The sequence below is a fragment of the Poecilia latipinna genome, unplaced genomic scaffold (genome assembly GCF_001443285.1).
Source record: "Poecilia latipinna isolate Pla-1442-1.1 unplaced genomic scaffold, P_latipinna-1.0 Scaffold947, whole genome shotgun sequence".
NCBI classification, from domain to species: Eukaryota; Metazoa; Chordata; class Actinopteri; order Cyprinodontiformes; family Poeciliidae; genus Poecilia; species Poecilia latipinna.
This window is the reverse complement of record NW_015113563.1, coordinates 110,661-131,302: the sequence shown is the minus strand read 5'-3', so window position 1 is coordinate 131,302 and position 20,642 is coordinate 110,661. Positions and strand designations below refer to the sequence as shown.

The following is a 20,642-nucleotide window of genomic DNA, read 5'->3' as shown; positions in this document are numbered from 1 at the left end:
TATATATATATATATATATATATATATATATATATATATATATATATATATATATATATATATATATATATATATATATATATATAACAAAAATTTAAGACAAATGTATAAAAAAAACTATATAATCATATGCATGTTGTTTTTTATTCTGCAGATACAATATCTATATTAATATTTGTGTGTTTTTTCTGAGAAAACTGGAAGTAGACGTCAGCTAAAACACCCAAGAAGCAGCAGCTTGATTTTTTTTAATTAACAGATGTGAAAAGCGGTAAAAGAAAACCTCAAGAAAATACAAAGTAAAAGTTAGAGATATAGTTCTGACGTAACCGTGCCTATTGAACAGACTCATTATTTCTGCAATTTATAAGGAAAATAGTGGCTTGTTAGTTCAGTCAAAGGTTGTATATTACTGATTACTTACTTCTAATGTTTATTGAAGAAAAAAATCTACTTAAAAATCTCAGATTGTGTCCCTCCTCTGGTAGCTAACATTTTTGCAACAGGAAAAAAATCCACACAATTTATGTATTTTCAGATCAGGTCTTTTGACATCCTCAATGAAGTAACCTGTGGTGCCTCAAGGCTCCTTTCTTGGACCTCTCCTGTTTTCTTTGTAAATGTTACTCCTTTTACAAGCCAACTGTATATTTCCTTTAACCCAAATGGAATATTTTAAACTGAACACACATCATTACCGCATCCCAGATATCAAATGCAAATGGATAGTACGTAACTCCCTGCAGCTAAACATGTACAAAACTTGGGTCATCTTTTTTGACTCAGATGTATCTGACTCACTAGTACACGCCTGAACTCCACGCCTGTAAAAACCTTGTATTTTTTGCTGTTACTTCACCTTCAAGGCACCTCAGTTATGCTGCTCAAACATTTTTCATGTAGCTTCAGAGACTCAGCAAGGTCACTTTGAAAGAGTTTCAGATATAATCATTCATGCTGCGTCTGTAGTACATTTCGATTTTGCAATACAAACTTGTCTGATCCTGCAAAAGTTGCGTAAATTACACATCACACAAAGTGCAGCAGCCAGATTAATTATTTAAGGCGAACATGGAGAATATATCACTTCACAGTGTGTCTTTCTGATCTGCCAATAAGCAAAGTTCTGTTGGTCGTACCAGAACCTGGACTTTAAACTAAGGGTGAAGGAGCTTTTTGGGTTTATTCTGTGAAACACTCAGCCTATCTGGATCAGACTAGCATTCTCATCCTTTACATTGCTTTATGCAAATATATATAGGCTGGTTGTTTCTTGAGTTACTAATTTCAGTTTTATTTGTGTTTAATTGTCAGATATGCATTTTTTATTACAGTTTAAATGTGTTGTGTTATCTTGTATTAAATTGCTTACTTTATTCTCTGGTATTTATTTTTTAACGGCAAAATTTTTGCCTTTTTCTTAAATGTGTTCTTTCATCTCATGTGCAGTCCTACTTGTGTTTTATTCATCAAATGTACTGCGTTTAAGATCATCATTATTATTATATCTTACTCTACATCATCTGGAATCACAATAAGATCAGACCTGGTTCCTGCTGCTGTGAAATTAATTTATATAGACTGTTGGTTCTGCAAAATTGAACTGACCCATATCCAGTTTTGTGAAAGAGTATTTGCCCATTAACACATTTCTTCTGTTTTTGGGGGGTTTTGTTACATTTAACTGTCTCAGTTTGTAACTAATGTCAATATATGTAAAAGACAACCACAATAAGTACAAAATACAATAATGCAAACATTTTTTTAAAATGGTGATTTACTTTATTAGAGTAAAAAAGAAAAACAAACCCACCTGGTCTTAGGTCTATTGCAGCCTGGTGAAGAAAGACATTTAGCCTTTAATTAAGTTCAATATTTTTTAGCTACAGGGAGGTGAACATTTGTGCCTCAGTTTATCATCTGACCCAAGTGAACTTAATCTTTAGGTCACAAACTGAACATTCTTCTTTCTGCCAGAAAGAAGAATTTACGGATGCATGTTAGTGTGATTTTCTCTTTTTGAAATGCTGTTAGTTTTATGTTAGCTGCAAAAAGACACACAACTTCCAAAATGTACCATTTTTACACAGGCTGTCCACAGAACACTTTCCAAAAGGTCTGGAGGATTACAATTAGCTTTTTTTTTTTTGCAAATGTTGTTATGAGCCTTTGTGTACTTATTGGCCAACAACGGTTTTTACTTTTGGGACTCTGACGCCATTTTGCAAACTCTTTTTGGAATTGTCAAATCCTTAAGCATGTTGGGCCTGCAGAGTTTTAGATGTTGTTCTTGGTTTTTTGCGACTTCCTGAATGAGTCGCAAAAAACACTCCAGCTAAAGGCTAGCCTATCCAAAGCTAACAGCAGCCTATCCATGCTAATAGACAGCAAAACAGCAAAAGGAAATCGGCGATTCAGCGGGTGACCAGCCTCAGCATGCTAATCACTAGCGCAAGGGACTAGTCACTATCTCAGTTACCAGTACTGGCTCATTATTAATCAGATCAGAACCTGGCTTCGGGTTAGATAACCTCCTGTGGCATGGAAGTAAGCATCACTGGCTGCACAATAATCCTAATTTTGACTCTAGTACACCAAAGGTATTATCTAAACCTGTTTTTGGGTGAGGAGTGTGAAAGGGGATAACTTTAAACTCCAGGCAGAAACTGGAATTTCCTTCTTGCTGCAAGGCAACAATGCTATCAACTACACCAGCCTTTAGTCTGATTTCAGAGTTAGTTCAACGATTTGACACTTTTAAATGCAACAAAGGCAGAAAAAAAAAGAGCAGAACTCTGCAAGGGGGCAAATACTTTTTCACAGCACAGTAAATAAGAAGGGAATGCAGAATAGATTGTAAAACTTTGAAACTGTTGCAATATCTGAATTGTCCAAGAGATAATATTTTTTTATTTTAATTTTTACAAAATGGTTTGAATTTCTCCAAACTGCACAGTCCAACAATACTGAGCGGGTTATTCAAGTAAAACCTACACATGGGATAATGATTACAAACGTTAACTTAGATTTCCACATAGGCTGTTTGGGAAGTCTTTTGTCCATGTTTTATGTCGATTTAGACCCACATCCCTTCAGGAAGAAACAGGAGACAGTGAGATGACCCAGAAAGCATGATCCAAACAGCAGGCTCCGGCACACCGAGAGCCGCTTTAAATGTTGCATGGAGTGTTCACAAAATCCCTGGAACTGGTACACTCATCAGAGCTCTCCAGATTATCCCACAAGTTGCTATTTTTGCAGATGCACACCTTCCAGAATGCCAGATGGAAAATCCATCACATCTTCAAGGTTTTTTTTTTTTTGTTTCCTTTTTCTTTTAAATGCTAAGATGTTGATCATCAATCCTTTGATTTTGTGCTGAAGTTTCATTCGATCTCCATCAGGCTAGCGCTCTCAGCCTCTTTCCTTGCTCTCAACCTCTGTCCTATTGGTCGTTGTCGTATTTGTGCAAGGCATCCTCTAGCTTGGCGGTGATCTTCTGGAAGAAGCTGATCTGCTGGCGCAGGTGATGCTGCATCTGCATCCGGAAGTCCCGCACACGCGTGCGGTGGAAGTGCTGGATTTCTGCTAGTGTGGCACAGGAAATGATGTTGCAGCGATCGTGGAGCTCGCCCTCCTTCTTTGGACAATCTTTCACCTTGGTCAGAGCACCTGGTAAACAGCAGAAAGATTCAATGAAAGTTGTTTCCTCCTTGATATATAAACTTGGCAACGTACCAGGAGATTGACGAGATTGAAGTTGTGTAATTTTTGTTTTGATTGGTTCTAATTGGTGATCAAGCGTAGAAAAGTGAAAGGTATTTTTCCTATTTATTAAGTGCAAAACAGAGTTTTATTAATTTACTCAGTAAAGCAAACGAGAGAGAGTTATGGAGTTGACATTTCAAACCAGCTCAGCACCTTATATTAGCAATTAGCACAATTAGATTTGTTAATCTCTTAGATGTACAAATAGATGCCAACATTTCCGAACCTAACTGGGACAATGACATGAACCAGGACTTAACCCCCTGGTTCCTGGGATTAAGTCCTGGGGAGCTTAACCCCAGGAAGTAGGGTTAAGTTCCTGGTTCCAGAAACCAGGAACTTAACCCTTCCTGGTTTCTGATCAAGAACAATTTCCTATTAAATAGCTTCTTACTCCTTTGTGCTTTCTCTGACTTGATCTGACTTCACTGATCTAATTTTATTTATCCACCACTGGAGACAAATCTTACGCCTAAGAATGTCTTAGTTAATGATATGAATTTGTGCGTAGGTACCTTACAGTCAGAGTTTCCTCGGTCAGACGCAAACTTGGTTTGTTAAGTTCAAAGTCAGATGATTCTGGTCACCAGCTGATGTTACTAAATTTAGAAGATGATTTAGTCTAGTAGGCAGCACTCTACATTCTACCAGTTTCCAGCAGAGATCTTCTCATTACCATCACAGCTGCTGGACCTGCAAACCCTTTCGGACGGGGCAAAAGGTCACATTCGGAAGAAGCTGACAAAGATCACAGTTTCCATGAAAAGCAGAAATGAGATTCTGAGTTTCCCAAACCAGCCAACCTCTTGATCTCAAGCTAAGCATTAAAATTCTCAGAAACAACTTTTTTTTGTGCATGCTGCTTCTGCAGTCAGTCTTTTAAAAAGCTTTTTAGTTTTGTAGATAAAGTTCCTATTTGCAGCCATGTTTCATCACAATCCCAAATTTTAGACCTCAGAGACTTGAAATTTTAACAGAGATGAAGATCATTTTGAGTGTCAATTCCAGTTGACACTGTAGGATTTTTGTTTATATTTATTTTGCACAGATTTGTGAGCTGGTTTTGTCCATCGTTGTGTTTTATTGTTGCTGTATGTACAGAACCTTTGGAAGAGGAGGCAAGTTTGTAAATGTTCTCTATAAATACATTTGGCATTACTGCTTGAAAAAGGTGCTAACCGCATGTCTGTTAGACACATTTCCTGCTCTATATTTATACCGTCTCCACTGAAATAGCTTTTCATGATTCACCCAAGCTCGCTTTTGGCACAAAATCTGAACTCTAGTAGTCTATTTAGTCAGAGCATCGACCCGCATTCACAGTGACAACAACAGTTTGACTTTTTGGGTTTGAGTTTTCCTTATTTCTTTTAAAACGCACTAAAAATGATCCGGCTGTTTTTTTCCGTGCTTCTTTGGCATTACCCAACACCCGAGACACGTCTCAGTGTTTAATATGACTCAACTTTTAGTGCGGAAGCGGTCTCAGCAGACCTGACTAATAAAAACAGGGATGGAGAGGAACTAGGAGTGAAGCCCTGACATGGCAGCAGGAAAAGAATTTCTTTCCTTTTGTTTCTCAGAAACAAACAAACAAACAAAAAAAAAACAATCTGCCCTCGCACAATCATAAAAGCGAGAAGGACTTTGCTCTCCCCCACAGCCGAGGCAATTACCGCGCTGTAATTTGAACTTGTGTACCGCGGGCCTGGTGGGAAACATCTACCAGAAAGAAGAAAAGGGGAAAAAAAAAAAGTGGGGACAGAAAAAGAGGAGGAGGGGAAGCTAATCTAATCCTAAAGCTGCTCTGTTGCTGCATTCCTGCAGTCCAGGAATGCAACATGGGACAAGAAGCCATGGAATCTCCTCCGTTCATTTGAATCAGATGTAAACTCTTTGCTCTTTCCTCGCAGAGCTATGATTGACAAAACTGGAAAGAAGAAAACTTGCCATTCAGTTGGATTGTTTTGTTGCACCTCAGTGCCACAAGTTTCAAAGCACAGCTGCAGGACAAATAAATGGTTTGACCAACTATAATGCCGTCAGATTAAACTTGTATATAAAACTGTACAATAATAATTCTCTTCCAGTCTATATGAATCTGTAGGTGAGTTCTGTCTGTACAAGGTATAGACGGAGGGACTAAGAATTCAATTTTTGGCTGAAAAGACTAATTCCACCATCCTGACAGCAGACTAAGCTATGCATTAGGGCAATGAGGTCACGGCAGTTCTTCTGCTGACACATGCAGAAAGCATGGCAGCAGCAGTCTGCACTAACTCAACACTCAATTGTTATCTTGGGGGAATTCCTGCTCTCCCCATTCATTAGGTGAATCAACGCTGTAAATTTTTTTGTGGCATGTAAACAAGCTAACGTGTAGATCATTCACCTCAAACAAGGAATCTGAAGCATTTTTTTTTCTTTTATGGACTTTTGATTCATTCATTTGTTGAATTTAGTAAAGTTTGAATACATGAATGCATTTATAGAAAGACGATCAAAATGGGCAGGACAGACCTAAAAGAATATCAACCGGAAAAAGCCTGAATGGTAAATTTTTTCTTGCAACATCTTTTTTTCTTTTTTTTTGCTACTCAGTTTCTTTTCAGTGATGCTGAAACATCATTAAAAAGTCAGGACATTTCCCCGTCAGGCAACCATAACAGCAATGTTGACCTTAACGTCTCATATTACGTCATTAACAACTTTAAATCTGCTTTAATCTTTCCGGTGAGTATAAAAAAAAAAATTTAAAAAAAAAGTGTTTTTCCAAGTCAAAAAGAAGGTGATGTCACGTCAGTCACAGGGACATTTTCAATTGGGGCTGCTTCAATAGCTCAGGGCTGACATTGTATCAGGAGAACGGAGCTCAGTGGACTAAAAGAATCGGTGCCTCCAAGTTTGGCAAATGTCTGGCGTTTGCATGCCAGCAGCAACTCCCTCCTCCCAACCTGCAAGGAACTAACAAGCTAACTCCTCTGGAAATGCTTTGTGAAGGTCTATGTGTGTGTATGTGTGTGTGTTCTTACATTGAGGCTCTGTACTTGTGTTACAATGACCCACTGGTTTCAGTTTTCAACCCAGATTTACTCAGCAGTCGGGTAAATGAAAACAGATGTCCTCCTTGGTATGGAAACACTCTGAATCTCTGCATATTTTCTCCAGTCGTATTTGACGTTATTAATGGAGAAATTAAAGCCCGGATGAACTTTAAACACCGTTTTTGTTTTTGTTTTTTCCTTTAGACAGGAAAATACAGAGTCCTGTTTAAAACTGCAATTCTGTAGTGTGGAAAGGGCGAGCCAGTGGCCTCTGGTTGCTTAACACGGACACAACTGTGTCTTTTTCCCCCCGTTCTCACATCTGCATGTAACTTCTGATGCATACTTCTGTCATTACTCACCACAATATTCTGAAAGCAGTGTGAAGTTACAATGTTAAAGACAATAAATTTGAAGAAACACAAAAAAGTTGCAGAAACATATGAAAAGGTTTTTTTTTTTTTCACTCTTGCTGATGAAAATGATTTCACTCACACACACAGAGTGCAAACACGATTCCCCACCTTTCTGCACGTGGATGATGTCAGGGAAATTGGACAGATGTCCTCTGTAGAGGTCCAGCAGATCAGAAATGGGTTCCAGGTCCTGCCGCGGCTGCTCTGCAAAATACTCCCCTATGGCCTCGTAGGCCTCTCCGGTGTAGGAGATGGCTTTGTTCAGGCCTGCCGAGTAGACCTGCTGATCCAGCTCAAACGCCTGCGCCAGGTGCTTGAAGGACTGCCCGACCTTCTGGTACTCCTTTTTGAAGCCCGTTATCTGCTTGCGGGCAAACTCGTTGATGGACGTGTTCACCACAACAATGTTCTCGTCCATCTTCTTGGTGAAGCTCTTAAAGCCCTCAATCTTGCTCTCGACTTCCTGGAGGTCCAGGGGGACGACTGGCGTGCTGAGACCAAAAAACAAGCAGGGCGGACAGCGGCGTTAGCCTGTGCGAGCTGGTTTTGAATCCCCGTCCATTAAAATCCGATCAGTCTCGTTGTTTACTTACTGAGTTAGCAAAACACTGTGGTGGTGTTGGTCATTGGCATATGGTTCTTGTTAGCGAGATATTTTTTAAAAACTAAGCTAGGGTGTGACAGTTTGATGGATTATGGAGAAGAAAACTGTTTAGAAATGATTGTTGTTTTTTTTTTAAACATTAATTTTATTTTATGTGTTGTTAGGCTTGGAAAGAGAGACTACTCAGTGCACTCTGTGTACTCTCTGTTTTTCTTGTCCTATTCAGGGTATGATGGGTTTAATTGTGTCTCTTTCCTGGATGAAGCCCTTGTCAGAATTATTTCTATCAATGACTCTGTTCCCCCTCTTTGCTTTTCTTTTCTAAGTAAGTACTCCTGGCTCAGGGATTGTTTGCTTAGCTATGCTTCTATGTTGTTTGAGTTACTGTAGGAGCTATTGCTATGTTTTCTTTCCCATGGAAAGTATTCCTGTTCTGATGCTTTCATATTTAATTGCTTTTTTTTTCTTCTTGAACAGTGTCAAACTCTCTTTGATTTTCTTATCAATAGAAAGTCTTCAGCGCTTCCTGTCCTCTCAACCCCCAGTCGATCACGCTGGTCTGCAACAAACCCTTCATCCATTAACAGGGTTTCTACTGCAATGCATCTCACAATAGCAAATGTTAACAACTTAGAACATCTGGCTGCAGACTCACAGTGTCCTATTTCCCTTTCTGAAATCTATCAGACGACCCTGCACATTAAAAATTAAACCATAGCCACTCGAGATGTGCATTGCTTTCCAAGGATCAGAGGGCATTTAAACATGTAAATTACTCCCACGGTGCTTCTGTGACGCATTTTTATGAGACCCAGACTGGGTCAGAGCCAGCAACAAAATAAACAAATAACTGTGTGTACAACAGCAGTGGTATCATTAAATATCTGACCAATTGTTTTTATGAACTGAGTTTTTTTTTTTTTTTTTTTTAGAAACAACACAGCCAACTTTAGATTGACTGACTCATTGAGTAATTTAGTGCTGTACTTCAGTTTATAGTCCAAACATTAACTGGAGTTTTAAAGGAAAGAAAAACTGACAACTCTTGAAAGGCAAGTATCCACGCAAAGTCCAATAAAACAATATAAAAGATCAAAAGGGCATTCACTACTTTCATAAAAACTGACTTCCTTTAAGTTGTTCTGGATTGTCATGAAATCCTTATTAGGGTGTAACCGGTTCTCCTCTTTGTACCACAACTGTGTATATGTGATGACAATGATAAGGATTAGAAACCATCTTCAGAGAATAACCTAGAATTCCAGACAGTGTGAACTACAAGGACAAGTGTAATATCTTTTTAATAACAAAGCAATGTAAATATGCTAAGAATCTGACATGTTTGATCGTTGCAGTCCTACTATAATTGTATATCCCTTAAAATTAACAAGGAATGTCATTTAGAATCAATACATTTACAAACCTCAGTAATCTCAGACTCCAGCTCCCATCTTCTGTAGGGATGAACTTCTTACCTGATCGTAAGGAAGAAGTTTGCGCCGACCAAGTCGTCCCTCTCTGCCTTTCTCTTGCCCATTTTCCAGGCCTTCTCGTCGGCCCCGCAGGTCAGGAAGTGCTGGAAGACGTCACAGTGGGCCAGGACGGGGTGACTTGTCATGTGGTTCATCCACCAGATGAGACCCTTCCTCCTCTTAGAGATAAAGTCCTCCTCAAAGCGGCCCGTGGCCTGCTTCTCTGGCAGGTGGGGTACCGAGATCACAGGGAAGCGCTCGACGAGCCGAGCGTAGAGCCAGTCGAAATGTTTATACCTGCAGTGAGATAAGTTTGAGAATCAAATGGGAAAGCTTGGATGGATGGAAAAGGAGACTGCACAAACTGAATACCTGCGGTTAACTTGTACATTAGTGTGCGTTGGGGTGAGGCCATAAGACATGTAGCTCTTCATGCCTTTGAACTTGGTCTGCTTCGTGGGGTCGTCAATGGTGCATGTGAATGGGTAAGGGTCCTCCTGCCACTCTGGTCCATACTTCCCCATCACCACACAGATCCTGTCCCCGTCTTTGACAAAAGCAGACGCCTCCCCGAGTAAGAAGGCCTCTCCGCCAGACTTGACGAAGGTGGAGAACCTGTTGAGGTTCCTCCCAACTGTAGCAGAGCTCTTGGCCTGCTGTTGCTGCTGCTGCTGGCTGGCCCCCCGACCCGGCAGCGAGGTGGTGACTGGGTACAAGGGAGGGGTGGTGCCTAAACCCTGAGGCTCATACTGAGCAGGAGAGCCGTCATCCCAGTCGTCGTCCCAGTCATCGTCGCTGCCCTGGCTGGTGTTGAAGCTGCTCCCTCCACCGCTGCCGACCTTAAACCTCCTCTGGGAGCTGTGGCTGGGGGACGGGGTTATGGTTTTGGGCGAGGAATAGCCATTGTTGCTTGCACTGGAGGTGATTTGGTCCCTGATGATGTCAACATAAGAGGCAGGAAAGAGGCCAACCTCCCCTTTGCTGTTTTCCCCCTCCAGCCAGCCCTCCAACTCCTCCTCACTGAACAGAGTCACCAACTCTTTCTCTGCTATGGAAATCTCTCCTGGGTTTTCAGCGTGAAAATCATACAATACTTTGGCTTTCAATGCCATTGTTTCACATTGACTAATGCTATCTCCAGATCTAAGCTTGTGTAAAGTTTCCTTAAGTACTCTCTGGTCAAAGTTAAAAGATCGTCCTTAAAATGTTCATGAGATTTTAAAAATCTTTATTAACGGCTTTATTAACTATAATCCAAACAAAACAACGCTGCATAAAACAAGAAGAACGGAAGACAAACAGCCTTGTATCCAACACCCACCTCCTCTCTCCGCTGCTTTTGGTGGGTTCAAATATCATCCGTTTCCACGCAGATATCAGACCTCATTAAAGATAAAACGTGTATCTTCTGCCAGCAGAAAACAATCGTTTGAGGTCGAAAGTTGACAAACCTGCGTCGGCTGAGAAAGCGGCTTGTTTCCTTCACATAAAAAGCCAGGACAAAGTTCCTCTGGGATGCTGGCTGGTTAAAGGCTCCAAGCTCAACACGTAGTTGACTGAGTAACGGAGGGTGGAGCCAGCTGCAAATTCAGTCAAGCCGCCTTCAGTTCGGTCATGGAAAAAACAGCGACTGTCCATGAGAGAGAAATCCACATATACACACAAAAAACGTTTGTGAAATAAGATGTGAAGTCATCAGTGCGTCAACGAGCAAAACGCTTCTTGAACAGTCAGAGAAACTTTGGGATTTGGAAACCAGCTTCAGGTTTTATGGTTTGTGAAAGAGTTCAGTTTTGAAGAGCATAGTTTTATGTAAAACGATAAGATGGATGTACGTATTAACTTAATTCAATAACCAAGTTTCTTGTTTCGTTGAAAATTATTTATGTAAGGAAAACGTAAGCATTACAATTATTAATTTATATATTTTTTAATCGCATATAGTTTGAGGGGTTTTTTTGTAACTTGAAAATAATTTTTAAAAATCAGTTTCGGTGTTTTCGTAAAAAAAAATCGTGTGATTTTAAAAGCACTTTACATTTATTTAAAGTCGTAATATATTCAAGTACATTTCATAAGTTTACTTAGAAAAAGTATTCTTTTCTTCAAAAGATATCTTCAAAAATACAATTTAATTTAAGTTGCAAGAATAGCACATCTATATTAAGATAGTTAATATTGCACACCTCTGATTTCTGTACAATTTTTTTATTTTTCATATATTGTGAAAAGTCTGTTATTTTTATTAGAAAATACCTATGCACATTATGCACTTTTTTAAGTGCTCCTACACATTTGCACATCTCTTACCGGAGTACACTACTTATGATAACTGCATAGTATTTCAGTCTTGTCCTTAATGTACAAGTATTTTTTTATCTGACCACTAGAAGGCACTGTTACAGCATGTACTGCAACATTCCTTTCAGCTGACGTTAAAAGGATGCTAAGAACTAGGTAATGTTAAATAAACTAAAAAGTGAAATTGAATAATAATGCTTTTTATTAGTAGCAGTATATTATTATTATAGTGCAGTTTCCTTATTGTCCACTAGAGGGTGGTGTTACTGCAGGCACTTTAATCTTCCATTTAGCTGACTATATAGCTTTAAAAGGATGTTATGATGTAAAACAGGTATTGGGGACTATAAAGTTAAATAGATCAATCTAATTATATGCTCTTGTTTAAAATTCGCTGTCGCAATGGTGTTAAATACAAATATTTGCAGGTATTACCCCCCCCCCAATGTTGCAGATAGTTTGGAGCTTAACTTCAAAATGTGTTCCAGTTAGTTTATCCTAGTTGCACCATAAATCGTCCATCACATTATGAGTACGTCATCATACTGTTTTTTTTTAATTATTATTGTTAAAAAATTAAAGAAAACAAAATAAAAACGAACAAAAATGTTTGGTTGAAAGAATAATTATTTTATTGTCCAGAATTTTTCACAAAACACATTTAAAAACTCTGCAGAATGTGCCTCGAGTTGTGCCGTGACAGAAAAGCTGAACCATGTCTGCGTTGTGTGTCTGTTTGCCATCTCCGGGGAGCACAACAGGATGTCTGATTGTCATTTCCCAATGTGAAGAATGTACGACAGACTCTCCAGATAACATAATTGAGTCTAACTTCACCAGACTCAATTAAAAACAAAGGGAACAATAGTGTGTTCATGCTGTTTCAGAGGTGCTGCAGGAGGATGGTGGACCAGCACGTCAAATGTCACGACTGCGGCTCCAGACGGGGAAGGACAGGGAGGATGAGGTTCCCGAATGAGGAGTCCTGAGTGATGAAGAAGCCTGAAGAATGCGAGTGAGCATGCTGCGAAGAAAACAAACAAACAAAAAGAATAATAATAATAAAAAAATAAAAGCTTTAAGACTGAATCCATCAGGCTGCAGTTTTGGTTCGGTTTGGTTCCTCACCTGTAATGCAGCTCTCTGCTGAGCAGCGATGTGCTGCAGCTCTGCGCTGTCTCTGAACTCCTTCATGTTTGGTCTGGACAGTGGGATGCTACGGGATGAGAGGATGACCGCAGCAAAAACATTTACAACGTTCACATGGCAGCTCTCTCTCGTCAATCTTTGCTCCAAAAAGTCTCAAGTTGGAAACATTTAAGAAGTGTCAGTTTTAAGATTAGGCTGTAATTTTGTTAGTAACTGTTAGTAATGTGGAAAAGGTGTGAGTACTTTGTCACTGTTAAAACGTAGAAGTTTTTTCAAAGGATTAGATCTCTACCTGGCTCCTGGAACGTTCATGGACTGATTCTCCCTGAGTCGCCTCTTCTCCTTCTCCAGCTCAGCCAGGATTGCTACCCGTGCTTTACTTGGGATGGCTGAATGACAGAAACCGGACCAAATAGACACAAACACAGAATGAAAACTTATGAAATATCAGGCAAGAATAAGTGAAAACAGAAGGGATGCATTGCAAAATAAGCTAAGCAAAGTTCTAATTTTGGGTAACCTGACATCAAAAATATAAAATCTCCTCTATAGGAAAGATTGTGATGCGATTTGTCAAGTCGACTACTTTACTGTAAGTTCTGTGCTTATATGAAAAAGGAAGTTTCACAGATCATCCAGATAAGGCTTAAAAGAAAAAATAAAATATGCCCACAGTACTTCATTCAGAGAAATAACCCTTCACATTCACAAAGAGAACAAAGAGGTGATGGTTGTATAAAATATTCCGCTTCTACAAAAAGAAAGAAAACATAGTTTATAATTATTTTGCAATTAAAGTTATATATTATGGGTCATCAACATTTTATTATTAAATAGCTTCGCCACCAAAATAATGAATAATAATTCAACAATACATGAATCCTCTTAATAATAACAACTTACACATTTATTTAATTAATAAATTCAAAAAGTTTATACAATTCAGAATGGAAGTTGTAAACAGAGTTCATTACATTGGAGACCTTTTTAAATATCCTAGTCTGAGGTTAAAGGGGGCCGGGGAACAGGAAGATTTCACCACTAGGTCTCTAAAGGTTATAGCTCCGCCCCTGCAGTAAACAGAAACTTTAAATAGCTAAAAGCAGTTTTAAAGCATTACCTTGTCCCGGTGGATTAGCAGCCATGTACTTGAAAGGCAGGAACCAAAAGTTTGGAATGAGCAGCGACTAGAAATAATAGAAATGATTTTAAATTTGTTTGACGTTCGTTTCTTTTCCCCTCCAGCCTGCTAATGCTGCAACACGAAGGAACGTTAAATGTGGCCTGCTTTTTAACAGCAAAGATACACAAAAGTCGAACAAATGAAAAATTCCACTATATTTGTTTAGGAACACCTGTAACAGTAAAGCTGGGTGTTTAAAATAACCACAAAGCTGTGGTTGTGAAATGTTTGGAGATGAGTCGAATTTTACTTCTGTGTTTTATCCGGTTTGTAGTTTAGATGGAGGCAAAAAAAGAGGAGGTATCACTTTGATTATATTTCGGGTATTTAGAAAGTTAGCGTAACTGGTGTGGATTAGCTTGGAGGAAGCATGCCTATATGACATACGTAAATTTAATCCCTTTAAAAAAAAAGTTAGATAACAATAAATGTTCAAATTGTGATATATTGTTTAGAATGTATGGACTTTTGATTCCCGCTTGGTTATTAAAATACTTAATGCTTTCAAACGTGAACTACGCTGTTTTAATGAAATCAAAATGATCTTTTTATGATGTAAAACACTTTGAACTGCCTGTTGCTGAAATGTGGTATACAAATAAACTAGATTGAATGATTTTACACTGACAGATTATATGAAATTCTCTGTGACTTCCAAGAGCCATCAGTTTGTGAAAAATAATAAACCTAAAATTTAAATTTCTTCCTAGTGAAATGTGACATTGTATGTTTTGAAATGAATGTAAAATGCCAGGAACATATTAAATTGTGGAGGAAACATGGGCTCAACACCGCATGGCTTTCTGAGGTCAATATTTTTAACCATAATTTAGCTAAAAACTCCAACTATAAAGTTACAATTGCTTCAAATCTCGCTAATTCTGGCTAGCCATTAGCATTAGTTCAAGGCGGTTTATGGCTAATTTGCTAGTAAAATAGCATCTATTTCAACGATCAGTTTACTCCTCTTCTTAATAGACGATCTTTGGATTGTCAGCCGTTGACGTGTTTACAACCGGGGTCTTTTAGATGAACATCCGGAGCTGGGCAGTGTGGGTCAGCTGACTGTTGTAATCAACTAGCGGCTGTTGTTAACATCTCATCTGAAGAGGAGCGTTAGGTAGAAAAACCATCTCCTCTGTCTGCCCAAACGCACGGAGCCGCTCGCCAGCCGCTAAGCCCGACAACCGGCCACGTCTTCCCGCCCTCAGCAGGGATGAGTGTCGGCGCTCCGAGAGGCCTGGCCAGCTCGGGGCAGAAGCTTATCACGGAGATCCTCCACCCGCTGTCCGCCGCCGAGGAGCCCCTGTCCCCGGGGCCAGATGTCACCATCAGCGCAGAGAAAGATAAGGTGAGGGTGGGCTAGGAGCTAGCTGTGAGCTTATCGGAAAACACGGAAAGAAAAGAGAAGTGTACACCAAACTTAACTCTGTGGAGCGAACATATGGAAATTCTAACTTGTATGCTTTCAACATCGTAAGTAGGTTGGAGCTTGATTTTTAGAGATTAAACTCAAGATTGGCTTTTGAACTGAATCAAATCTCGTAAATCAAAACCAAAATAACTTTTTTTTTTAAGCTCATGCAGCTCACAGTGCAACACCCGGTACACATTTTGTCAAGTTGAAACTAAAATCTGTAATGATTTTCTGTGACGGATCAACACGTCGTGCATTATTGAGACCACAAGGTTTTTTTTTCCAATAATCTGTGCCCACTTTTCTTTCTAAAATAGCTCAAGCCTAGACAGAGAGAATGTCTACACGTCAATATCAAGCCTTATCAAATTCTTAATTGGATTAAAGTCTGGGCTTTGACTAGCTCAATGTGACATATGCATATTTAAGATTGTTGTCCTGCTTGGAGGTTGAAACTCTGTTCCTGCTTTTGCAGCTCTGGACATTTTGCAGATTTCCCCAAAACATGATGCTGCCACTAGGGTGTAACTTTTACAGCTCTGTTGTGTTTATATTGACAATAAATTGCACACAGGGTGAACTCTACATGCTCACTCTGTTTTCATGACAGCTGTTGTCTTAATTTTCAGATTACTATCTGTTAGAAAAACCACAGATCAAGAACGCTAACAGAAAGATTTGTGTATTCTTGTATTTTCACCTCTTACATATTTGTTGCTTGACACTGACTCAACTTCATCTGTTTTCAGCCTAGAAAGCACAAACTCGGCAACACACAATGCATAAGCGGGGTAGAGGATAAATGGCCTCCTTGACAACCTCTGAGGGCTGTGTCAACATAGATGGAGCATGCAAGCAGGTCACAGAGCTTTTTTTTTTTTTTTTTTTTTAACTCATCTTGGAGCTGCGACTGTAGCACCCGTCTCAAATCAGCGGTTAATCATTGCCAGTAAGGGCTCCCGAAATTTGCTCGTCATGGTTACTTGCTCTGAGTGTTGTTGCTGCTCTCGTCCGTCTGCTCTCTCTTCCTGTTAAATGCAGGACAGTGAGGTCCCTGTAGTCGACTTAACTGGAGAAATACAACAGAGGAGACGGTTAAAGCAGGGTTGGGTTATAAAACAATATTTAAAGCTTTAAACATCACATGGACCACAGTTCAGTCCACCATCTTAACAACGGAAAAAGCCTGACACAACTACATACCTGTCCATCAGCAGCTAAGGACCAGAATGACACTTGAAGTATAATATTTTTTATTTAAATATTTCTTGTCATTATATTGAAAATTCTTTTCTTTAAATATCATTTCCCAATTTTCTTTGTGCATAAGTTTTTATTTTTTAAACCTTAACGTAGTTAAGTCGTAGTTCTACATTTGATACGTCTCCGACATTATACTTTTTTCTTTTTTTTCAAAAAGTAATGTAACATTCGTGGCTCTAAACAGGTTTTATGTAGCTGAGCTGAGGATAAGAATGTTTGTTTGGGTTGTAAAACTTGCAGACCGCTGCCCCAAACAAAGATGGCGGTGGCAGCATCATAGTTTGGGATGCTCCTCTTCAATACAAGGTGAAGAAACTGTCGCGGTGCTCCAAAAGATGCCCCTGAATAATCTTAAATATTGAGCCAATGAAATGTGTTACCTCAAAGTATATTTATATTCAGGTCCAGACCTGAATCTCTTATCAATTTGATCATCTGTAGTAAGATGAGAAAATTGATTTTTATGGCTTTTAACCAATCTAAAACCTGGTAGAGACAAACCCCCAAAGACCTGTAATTGCACGAGGAAGTGGTTGTTGGAGGTGGCAAATTACAAGCTACAATAGCTTGTTATGTTGCAAGCTATTGTAATATAACACAGGAAATGATTTGTACTTTGAGTAACTTCTTCTCTTTCTGGACCCAACAGAGAAGTGTCAGTTGCTTAATAGTAAAAAAAAAAAAAAAAAAAGCAAACAGAAAAAAGCAGTCCCACAGTTTCACAGTTTTATTTCCAGCATACGCTGTTTGCAGCTTTGCTTGCCTGGTTGTTCATTCACAGTAATGTCCTGATGCAGTGTAATTATCTGAGCTGTGACTACCAGAGCAGGTCAGCAGTCCAGAGGTAGATTTCCTGTGTCAGCAGCCTGTTGATGTGTGTTTTCTGTCTGCCAGCGGTGGATGTAATGTGTTTGTGTGTGCATGTGAAGTGGACTGAGGAAAGGAAGACAGAAGGGCAGCTCTCCTCTCCTCTCCTCTCCACGCTGCCTGAATTTGACACGTTGCACACGTATCCTCTTTAAAAGAAAAAAAAAAGGAGATTTCGCTTAAGCACTGATTTTCCTCACTTCCTGTGGTGCACTTCACTCCATTTCTAGGTGAAAGTTCTGCATATGAGTCAGTATGCATTGTTACTGGGTCTGTTGGGAAAGTTTTGCAGCTTCCTCTGAGACTGCACAAAAAAAAAAGAAGCCCTGAATTCTTCCTGTTCTGTTATGAATCAGAAAGCTGATCTGGGTTGCGCATCGTGTTCACGCTGTCCCGACAACGCGCCATTGACGATGAAAAACGGCTTTGTCAGCGTTACGGTCGTTCCATCAGGGAGCTCTTTGTCCGCCAGCCTCCCTGTAAGAGCGCCACCGTGACGTCGCTGTCGTGTTCCTCGTTTTCCCGGCAGGAGCCGGGCCTGACCAACGGCACGCCGGTGGAGATTTCCAGCCCCGCCTCTGCGTCGGTGCTGCTCAGCAGGCTGCAGCTGGACGGTGACCCGGAGGCCGACGCTCACGACCCGTTTGGCTCCGGAGAACCCCGCGACCTCTTCGTCACCGTCGATGACCCCAAGAAGCACGTCTCCACCATGGAGACGTACATCACCTACAGAGTCTCCACTAAGGTTGGTTCTCAGCTCATGACGGCGCTCTGCCTGGTTTTAAACCGGGTCTGGCTGTATTTGACTAATCCTTTAACAAGCTTCAAAAAAAAAAAAAGAAAAACTCCACCATGTTAAAGCTGCAGTATGCAACTTTTATTGAAAAAAAATATATTTTTTTACATATTTGTTTAAAACATGAGAGAGATCATTTGTGAAAAAAATCAAGCTCCTGCAACTCCTCCCTGCAGAAATGCAGTGCTCGTTCAGAAGCAACCTCTCTACGAGGCTATAGCTAGTTCACCATGCCAGAGCTAGTTGTGAATGCTAAAGCTAATTAGCACGAATAAATAGCTTTTATGTCACTGTAAGTTGTTTCTCTGCAATTGGCAGCGACAGGGCTTTCTGCACCAGCACCGAGAGCCTCTCCTCTCCACAGCTCTCCAGATACCACAGCCACTGTATTCACAATTTAGCAGCGCGTTCACGAGAATGATCGACAGTGCTAAGACACGCCTCCTGACTCTGCTTAGCTGTTTTTGGTCAGGAGCGGCGCATTTCTTCAGATGGTAGCTCTGGAGGAGGACATGAGTCTTTTTCACAAATTATCTGACTCATACTGTCACATCATGGTGATAGATTTAACAAATATGTAAAACATGTTTTTAATAAAAGTTATATGCTGCAGCTTTAATGTGTATTTTTTTCCTCCTGGTCATGAATAGGTCTACTCAATTTAAAGGTTGGATTTTTCAAAAAAAAGAAAAAAAAAACTCAGTCTAGAAATGACATAATGAGCTTAAAAGCAGAGTCCTTTAATCCTAAAGCTTCAGACATAAAGTTGAAATTACCTTCACTGAAGCCTGGAGGAAAACCTGAATCTCACTTTGGAAAGAAATGCGTCAGGAACAACAAAGCGCTTTTCAATCGCAGCGCTTCCATGAACTGAAAGTCGCTGCAGCCAGGTTTCCGTGATTGGAACCGGGAGAGAAAAAAAAAACTTGGCTTCAAAACTGACACCTCTGTGACAGGGACTTCCAAACATATGGCAAGAAGTGCTTACATTATTGAGTATGGAAAGGCTTCTCTGAGGTCCTGACCTCAATGCTGTTTAAATTAGAGGGAATGAGTCAGAAAAAAAAAAAAGGAGAAAAAGTTTGTTTGACTTTACTAGTTCTGTTATTTTAAGGCCTTCAACAATCCAAACTGAAAACACACAGAGGAGAGCCAGAAAACGACCCGCAGCTCCTTCAGAATGTCATTCCGACGGTTGTGATGAAGGGAAGTTTGTCAGAAGGTTTTGCTTCTATATTTAACAGCTATAAAAAGTCTGCGCTTTCTTGTTATTATGGCAGTAATCCGCTAAATCTCCGGGCTACATGGCGACGGTTGCTACGAGCAACAAGGCGCTTGGCTTCTGTGCCTGCACACAGCAGTGCCTCAGCCAAATAAGAGCACAAAGTGTTAATGGGGACCGTGTGTGTGTGTGTGCGCGTGCGTAAAATGTGTTTATTTCTTTCTTTTTCCCCTCAGACGACACGGATAGAGTTTGACCTCCCGGAGTACAGCGTGCGGCGGCGCTACCAGGACTTCGACTGGCTGAGGATAAAACTAGAAGACAGCCAGCCGACCCACCTCGTCCCCGTACGTCCCACAAGCTTCCCCCTCTTTGCGCTGCGTTCCCGTCGAGACGCGCTCCTCGTTCACATTCCCTCCCTCCTCTCTCCTCTGTCTCCAGCCGCTGCCAGAGAAGTTTGTGATGAAGGGTGTGGTGGACCGCTTCTCCGAGGAGTTTGTGGATACGAGGATGAAGGCTCTGGACAAGTTCCTGAAGCGAGTCGCGGACCACCCAGTTCTGTCTTTTAACCCACATCTTAATGCCTTCCTGACTGCCAAGGTAAGGCAGCGCCGGATTCAGACTCTAATAAATCATCTCAAGTGTGCCAGGGAAGGAAAACAGACCTGCAGAGATACGAGTGTAGAGCACAGTAGAGGATCTTTCACAGCGCTCTCTTTAAATGAATCCATCCACAATATCCTACTTTAAAAATATATTTTTTTATATACAAAATCACTGGAAATAATGCTCAGCCAAGTCCTAAAATAAAATAAAGTAACTTTAACCAACTTTAAAAAAAAATAAAATAAACGAATAATGTACATGTAAATACCAGTTATTCCTTATTTTCCATTGTGATATGGCAGAGATCTGCAGCCGGTGGCTCTTTGGATCTTTCTCAGCGTCTTTTAAATTGGCTAAAAATAGTAAAGAACCAAGGAATGTTGATAAAGACGGATAAAACAAATGCAGGTTTTCCAGATATATTTTTTTAACTGCCAGTCATTTGTGAAATAATTGTAATAATTCCCACAACCAAAAGCTTAAAGTACCAGGAATGATCAGTTTTTGGGTCCTTTCTTTCCTTTTCTTTTTTTT

At 40.0% G+C, this 20,642-nt stretch overlaps 3 protein-coding genes across 5 annotated transcripts in view; 1 reads left to right on the top strand and 2 right to left on the bottom strand.

Moving 5' to 3' along the window:
* Positions 1 to 1,759: 1,759 nt before the first annotated feature.
* Positions 1,760 to 10,830, bottom strand: LOC106957897 (sorting nexin-18-like). The gene is made up of 4 exons (XM_015049439.1): positions 9,677 to 10,830; positions 9,308 to 9,601; positions 7,337 to 7,719; positions 1,760 to 3,672 (listed from the first exon to the last, which is right to left on the bottom strand). The coding sequence occupies exons 1-4, from the start codon at positions 10,414 to 10,416 to the stop codon at positions 3,446 to 3,448; spliced, it is 1,644 nt and encodes a 547-aa protein (XP_014904925.1). The 5' UTR covers positions 10,417 to 10,830; the 3' UTR covers positions 1,760 to 3,445.
* A 1,384-nt stretch (positions 10,831 to 12,214) lies between these two features.
* Positions 12,215 to 14,241, bottom strand: LOC106957900 (SOSS complex subunit C). 2 transcript variants are annotated; one of them, XM_015049444.1, is made up of 4 exons: positions 13,875 to 14,241; positions 13,047 to 13,143; positions 12,734 to 12,806; positions 12,215 to 12,629 (listed from the first exon to the last, which is right to left on the bottom strand). In XM_015049444.1, exons 1-4 carry the CDS (start codon positions 13,897 to 13,899, stop codon positions 12,531 to 12,533), a joined length of 294 nt encoding a protein of 97 aa, XP_014904930.1. In that variant the 5' UTR covers positions 13,900 to 14,241; the 3' UTR covers positions 12,215 to 12,530. The 2 variants fall into 2 exon arrangements, with proteins under 2 accessions (XP_014904930.1, XP_014904929.1); XM_015049443.1 differs by having other exon boundaries at positions 12,734 to 12,821; positions 13,875 to 14,238.
* Positions 14,242 to 14,928: 687 nt separating this feature from the next.
* The window catches only part of snx30 (sorting nexin family member 30), a 27,937-nt gene continuing 22,223 nt past the window's right edge, over positions 14,929 to 20,642 (top strand). Inside the window, exons 1-4 of one of the 2 annotated variants that reach the window (XM_015049442.1) lie at positions 14,929 to 15,288; positions 18,014 to 18,229; positions 19,739 to 19,849; positions 19,944 to 20,102. In XM_015049442.1, coding sequence (XP_014904928.1) covers positions 15,154 to 15,288; positions 18,014 to 18,229; positions 19,739 to 19,849; positions 19,944 to 20,102 — 621 coding nt within the window. In that variant the 5' untranslated portion in view covers positions 14,929 to 15,153. The remainder of the gene's footprint in view (positions 15,289 to 18,013; positions 18,230 to 19,738; positions 19,850 to 19,943; positions 20,103 to 20,642) is intronic. The other variant, XM_015049441.1, reaches the window with a different exon arrangement.